Source organism: Thalia democratica, unplaced genomic scaffold, assembly GCF_965202585.1.
Source record: "Thalia democratica unplaced genomic scaffold, ktThaDemo2.hap1.1 HAP1_SCAFFOLD_1617, whole genome shotgun sequence".
NCBI lineage: Eukaryota > Metazoa > Chordata > Thaliacea > Salpida > Salpidae > Thalia > Thalia democratica.
This window is the reverse complement of record NW_028140447.1, coordinates 2,332-9,503: the sequence shown is the minus strand read 5'-3', so window position 1 is coordinate 9,503 and position 7,172 is coordinate 2,332. Positions and strand designations below refer to the sequence as shown.

Genomic DNA, 7,172 nt, shown 5'->3' with positions numbered 1-7,172 from the left:
ATAAGTTTTTCTCTAAATTATAATTAAAATCGATATAACTAAAAAAATCTTTAAACATACACAATAAAGTAATGATTATGATATCATTACACCAGTGCGCATAAAGTGATTCATAAACATCGTTAAAAATACTGTATAAAAGCCATTAAAACTAGACGTTAAAAAACAACTTAGAAATACCTACTGCTGAGAGTTTCAATAAACGAAGTAAGTGATTATACTTATAGAATATAAAAGGTTACGTATAAGATAATAAATGATATAAAATTAATAATAAAAGAAATAATAGGAATAATAATAATGTTATACTTAATTTGAATCAAATTTAAACATTTTATTATTTAAGTTTTATAAAGTATTTTCGATAAAAAAAAATTAATTAAAAAGAACTACAAACGGTTGATCATGCCAATTCGATCACCAGACCACAAGCTTTCGGTAAACTGAGACCGGTTTCGTCCTTATATTCGACCGGTAAGGACGAAACCGGTCTCAGTCTATTGAAAGATTGTGGTCTGATGATCGAATTGGTATGATCAACCGTTTGTTAAACTTGAGCTTGTCTCACGGCAAACGAAAGTCGAGACTTCTGCTCGCAGACTTTCGCCGATTTTTTTATTAAAAAAGAAAAACAAATATAAGAACATGAATTACTTGATTTCGATCAAAATATTTTTTTACAGATATATTAAGAGCAGATAAAACAAAAATGAGTTTTTTGTGTAATGTTTTAGTCGGCATCTTCTGTATAGCCACAGTAGTAACAGGTAAGTATTTTAGGTTTACATGAAATTAGCTTTACAAGAAACAAAAAAATATATATAAGTTGATACTTGCTTGTATTGCTTTTTTTTTTAATTAACAAATAATGCGTATAACAATATTTTTTTGTAGGAAACAATTGCGGAAATGTAAGAACCAAAGTGAGTTTAGTTATATAATTATATTTTCTGTAATTTTAATTCAAATAACATCTTTAAACAAACACAAGTGTAAATCTAGCCGAAATTCATTAACTTGTTTCAGCATTTTCGAACTGTAATAGCAATTTAAAACTAGTTTGATGGTACAATTTTTTTTTTCCCACGCAGTTCCACCACAGAATAATCGGTGGTGAGGCGGCCGAAAACCACGAGTTCCCCTGGGCGGTGGCTCTCCTGTACGGCAGTGGACATTTCTGCGGTGGTTCGGTCATAAGCGACAGATACGTTCTGACTGCGGCCCATTGTGTCTATGGATATGACCAGTGAGATTTTATTTTAAATAAAAAACGTGTTTCTTGCGTGTTCAATGTTAGAATTTGTTTTAACTTAATTTAGTATTTATAATTACTTTTTAAAACAACTTTTAAAAAATTATGTGTAACTGAACACTAATGCTTTGCTTGGTAAAAATGTGCATGACCTTAAGTTAAATTGAAGAAAAAGTATGTCTAAATATATAAAAAGTAAAAACATGCAGGTACGACATCAGCAGACTGAGAGTCAGTGTGGGATCAAATAACAAATTTTCTGGAACGCGTTTTCGAGTTGAAGAAGTGACTATGCACGAAAAATACAACAATGAAATGTTTTTTTCTATTTCAATAAAACTACAATTTATAAAAAAAAAGCCTTATATCAAATATAAATAAACACAACCTAATTGTTTTATATAACATACAAACTAGATCAAACTTATAAAAATAAAGGAAATGTATAGAAAGTTTTCTAACTATTTTTAAAATTTATTTTAATAAAACTGCGAGTAAGACTAAAAAATTTTTTTTTAACAATAAAAATGAACACAATCCAATCATCCTATACAACATTTATTAATTCAAACTTATAAATGTCAAGGGTATACAAGGGATACGATGTTGCGCTGTTGAAGACGTCTGAACCGATGCCGGTCGACGAATCTAACGGTGACGTTCACCCGGTTTGCCTCGCCCCCCACGATTTCAGCTTGGCCAGCTACGAAAGTGTGGGTAACGGGTGCGTGGTAGCCGGATGGGGTGTGACCAGTGAGTTTTATTTAGTATACAGTTCCATTAATTAAAAATTTGGTTTTTGTTTTAATTTAGCTGCTCATTAGATAAGTTCTTCTGCTCTTATTTTTCTGCTCTAGAAAGGGTTTTTTGTAGTATAGTAAACCAAACTATAAAATTTGATTGAGTTTAGTTAGGTCAATTTAATGTCAAAATGTTGTTAATAACCTAAACAGAACACTATGAAAATTTTTTCATTAAAAAGTTTAGCATGAAGAAGGCGTTAGTTCATGGACCTTATAAAGAGTTAAACAAAAGCAAAAATATTTAAAACTTTTTTATTAAAATTTTTACTATTAAGAAGGCGTTAACTTACTGTTTTTAGATAAAATAAAACACCTTATATTTCTTCGGTTTATTTTGTTTACTTGCATTGTTTGCTTAACTCGTTAATAAGCATAAATTAAGTTCAATTTTAAGATACCGCTACTGAAGAACTTTCTGATGAGCTGATGAAAGTCGAAGTTCCCATTATTTCACGAGGAAAGTGCCAACAGAGGTACGGTGGAAATTTGACCAATCAAATTTGCGCTGGATTGGATGCAGGCGGAGTGGACTCTTGTCAAGTAAGGCTTAATTTTAGTTACAGCAAAAAAAAAACAACGTAAAGTATTGTTTTAACTAAAACTTTGACACTTAGTCTACAAAGACAAACAAACATTTTAGACAGTAAAAAAAAATTCTTCAAATACTCAACAACAATAAAATCGACTTTTAACAAGATTGTATTCAAAACTCGACCGAAATTAACAAACCTTTTTTCAAAATTTCAAAATTTTTCAAAAGGTAATTTTTTCAAAACAGGGAGATTCCGGTTCGTTTTTGGCGTGTCAAGTAGACGACAAGTACGTGCAGGTCGGTGTGGTTTCGTGGGGAGTGGGGTGCGCTGTGAAGGGGAATCCCGGTGTTTACACCAACGTTATGGAGCTGGCGGAGTGGATTGCTACAAGTTAGAAAATTATATTGTTCAAACAATTAACTAATGCCTAAATGCTAAAATGCTCAGAATTTTTATATTGTTAGATGAATGATGCTGTTCTAAAACAAACTTAAACTGCTTAATTGCAGTTTGAGATCAAAGATATTTCAAAAAATTTGTTAGCCTCTTTTTATGCCTGGCTGAAAGCAAGTAAATGATCGGCCCGGCTTTTTGACATTTTATTTTTTGCATTACATTTTAGCAAATGTAAGCTCGTTAAGTGCTCTGGCTCGCGACGTGTTTAATCGTAAGAACAAAAGAGCTCAAAGAACATAAAAATCAAAATTACCAATAGAAAGATGGTAAAAATGTATTTTAAATTTTATTGTTAAAAATATTGTAAGTAACTTTAAATGATAAAGTATTGTTTATGTAAGATCATATCAACAAAACTGAGCGTTTAAATGTGTTTTCAACTTTTATTTTATTTTTTATGACACGACGTTAAGCAAAAACGTTTTTATAACAAGTCTGTTAATTTTTTTAGTTAATTAAAAACAAAGGCTGCCAACCTTTAGCTAAAAGTGTCAACCGTTTATACTGGAGAAAACTTTTTTTATGATGTCAATAAAAGTATGAAAATTGAGTTGGTATTTTTTTCAGATTCTAATCTGTCGGAAGAAGACGACGAAACAGATTTAGACGAAGACGAAGAAAATGATATAGATGAAGATGATGAAGAAAATGATATTGATGAAGATGATGAAGAAAATGATATAGATGAAAATGACGAAGAAAATGATATCGATGAAGATGATGAAGAAAATGATATCGATGAAGATGACGAAGAAAATGATGTAGATGAAGATGACGAAGAAAATGATATCGATGAAGATGACGAAGAAAATGATGTAGATGAAGATGATGAAGAAAATGATATCGATGAAGATGATGAAGAAAATGATATCGATGAAGATGACGAAGAAAATGATATAGATGAAGATGATGAAGAAAATGATATCGATGAAGATGATGAAGAAAATGATATAGATGAAGATGATGAAGAAAATGATATAGATGAAGATGATGAAGAAAATGATGTAGATGAAGATGATGAAGAAAATGACATAGATGAAGATGATGAAGAAAATGATGTAGATGAAGATGATTTTGACGACCTTGATGAAGATGATTTGGACGACCTTGATGATTTTGACGAGTTTGACGAAGAAGAACTTGGTGGTACGTACTTTTCAATACCAGAAACTTGACATTAACGATTATTAAAATAAATTTAGTTTTATTTATTACAATGTTCATAACGAAAAAAATACGTATTTTAAGCTTTGTCAAGTTTTTTGTGTTCTATAGGTAAAATAAAATTGCTAGAGGATAAAACTTAAGCATTTTCTTACTATGAAGTATTCATAGTTATTTTTGGATAAAAATTTAAAAAAAAACTGTTTTTAGTTTCTTAAAAAGTAAAACAGCAAACTTTATTACATTACTTGGTAGAGCCTTATAAAAAGACGGTAGCTTAACCAAAACATAACCATAAAACAACCATTCAAATTAAAAAAAAGAGTGTGAATTTTACACTGAGTGGATGGACTTGCACCAGCCGGATGACAAGGGTGAAGTGGAAAGCCGTGGAAAGGCGGTCAAAGCGGGCTTGTTGCCATGGGACTGCAAGAAAAGAACTTCTGTTATGTTCGTTAGAGATGCGGAGACCGGAAAAAAGTCAGTTGAAATTTATATTAAAAAAAAAAATAGTATTAAATATTTATTTTGATTTTATGTCATGATTTAGAAAAAATTTAGACAAAATAACTAATAAATTTATCTGTATTTTAGAATGTTTTAATTAAGTTAAAGAAAAGTTATTTGTAATTTAAGTTTTCAACAACAACAACAGTTTATTGAACGACAAAAAAAGCGCTCAAAAAGTTTAGTCCAAGATCTAATGTAAGAAAAACCTTTCGATTATCGAGTCATACACCACGGCTACTTGTTAGCGTCTTCTCCAGGACATTATACCATATCAAATAAACTTGTATAAAAATAATATTAAAAGTAAAACGTATCTATTTTTTTCATAGAATTACTTGTAAGAATGTATAAATTTTATTTCTCTCAGAAAAACATATGGAGTTGGTATTTATTCATTGGAACTGTTATTAATATATCTAGTGTCTTTATTAATATGTACAATTACAAAACACAAATGCTTTACGTTTTTATTCAAAAGCTTAAGTTAAAAATAGCAGAATAAAGGAAAGATGAATACAAACAATTTTTTGTGCTATAAGTCATTAAAAGGAGGAACATGTTGAATACTTAACGTCTTAAATTGAATGCTTGGATACTACGTTAACATTTATTGTGTTAACCAATTCTTAAGTAGTTAGAAAATAAAAATATTGTTTACGTAAACGTTTATAAAACTTACAGTTATTACTTGTCTTGGACAAAACGTTAAACTGTATCCAAGTGGTACACAACTCGATAATCGAAAGGTTTTTTCGTATACGTGGTCCAATGACCAATTATTTTTAGCGCTTTTTTTTGTCGTTCAATAAACGCGAAAGATCTATAAAAATATGAGTTGGATAACTAAAAAGTGTGAAAATAAAAAACAATAACATTTTAAATAAAAAAGTTAATATAATTTATTAATACTATTTAGGTCACCGGAGGCACAAGGAATAATATTCAAAAATGAGTATAAGCATAACAGTGAAAGAAAGTACAAGTGTATTAACAAGTTCCAGATTGATGGAAAGTGTCCAAATCAAAAAGTTAAGTTTTTGTGCCAGAGAAAGAGGTGTAGAGAGACAAACTAAAAATGAACGATTTGTTTTGATACGTGTGTAATTTTTTTCCTATGGTTTTTACATTATACCAATATATAAACTTTTCCTTTTCACTTATACAAAGCAAAAAATATTATAACATTAGCTCGTAGACTAAAAAAAGAATACACTTTTAAAAGTAACAAATTAGTTTTTTAAAGTAAATTTTGGTTGTATGTTGAATTTTTTATTAATCGTTTTTGAAATTAGTTCCAGTTAAAATTTGAATTTTTTTCATTTTACCCGATTATGTTTTTTGCAAAAAACTTTTTGTTTTTGGATTCAAATAGTTTTCAATTGTATAATAAACTCTTCTTATTATAATAAAAAAAAATTTACTCAACATTACATTTTTTTAATATTAAGTATTTTCAAAAGTTTAAGAACTGTGAGAAAACGGTTATTTGCTTTTTAAACTTAGATACGTTCAACTATTTTAAAAGCGTCACATTTCTTAATTTTAACTATATGAACAAAAGTTCTAACAACTTTAGACAAAAAAATTAGACGTAAATATATTAATTTCGAAAAAATTAAAATTTTGAAAGGGTTGTCGTAAAAATACGACCACTTAAACAAAACTTAACTTCGGTCGAACTCAAGTTTAAAAAAAGTTAAATTTAATAATTTAATACTAGTCTTACAAAAACGGTTATGAAAGGTTCATTTTTCAAAGCTTGTTTCAGTTATTATAAGTAGATACCATTGTAGAAAGCACTTTTTGTACTAACAGTAGTATAATACTCTAATATTAAAAGAAAAAATGTTTCTATTTTTGTTTATTTGGAGTTACTAGTTAAACAGATAAAACAAGAGTTCTATAATAACGTAGGCTCTAAAATTTGTATAGTTAAATTTCTTTTTTTATAAATAAGTATACTTTACTAATTATTTAATTGAACTTCTTTTACCTTTTTTAAAAAGTTTACAAACAGTTTAAAAAAAAGTTGAATATAGTAAAAAGGTAGTTTGTTCAAAATATGTCAATAAAACTTTTATATATTTTTTAAACATAACCTACGTTAAGTTTTTTAAATCAAGTGTTGATATACTTTATTATTAATAACTAAAGTAAAAAATATTTACAATATTTTAGAGACGCGATAAATATAAATGAGGCTCGCATTCATGTTTCTTACAAATCTGTGGTGAGCAAACGTGGAGATTTATTTTCTTCTTCACACTCTTCACTCTGATTCTGAACATCTGCCGAAATGCCGCTCATTTGCTCTGAAGTAACAGTATCGCCACTTTTCGCTTCCTCACTGCCTAAAGTGTTCTTTCTCCTCAAACTTTTCTTCAACACTTTGCTGTAGACGGCTGATTTTTTTTCTTCAAACTCTTCGTCCGAACCATCTGTATTTGTTACTTC

At 28.9% G+C, this 7,172-nt stretch overlaps 1 protein-coding gene across 1 annotated transcript; it reads left to right on the top strand.

Annotated features, from left to right (window-relative positions):
* Positions 1–686: 686 nt before the first annotated feature.
* Positions 687–5,791, top strand: LOC145848701 (uncharacterized). Its single transcript, XM_082953993.1, has 10 exons — positions 687–767; positions 895–923; positions 1,092–1,246; positions 1,462–1,569; positions 1,839–2,005; positions 2,450–2,595; positions 2,834–2,978; positions 3,612–4,190; positions 4,532–4,688; positions 5,635–5,791. Exons 1-10 carry the CDS (start codon positions 710–712, stop codon positions 5,789–5,791), a joined length of 1,701 nt encoding a protein of 566 aa, XP_082810119.1. The 5' UTR covers positions 687–709.
* Positions 5,792–7,172: the final 1,381 nt, after the last annotated feature.

Excerpts from the sequence above, each read along its gene's own strand:
- LOC145848701 (XM_082953993.1), top strand. The coding sequence starts at position 710 with ATGAGTTTTTTGTGTAATGTTTTAGTCGGCATCTTCTGTATAGCCACA. Across the intron at positions 768-894 it reads TATAGCCACAGTAGTAACAG|GAAACAATTGCGGAAATGTA; the intron begins GTAAGTATTTTA and ends ATTTTTTTGTAG. Across the intron at positions 2,979-3,611 it reads GGCGGAGTGGATTGCTACAA|ATTCTAATCTGTCGGAAGAA; the intron begins GTTAGAAAATTA and ends TATTTTTTTCAG.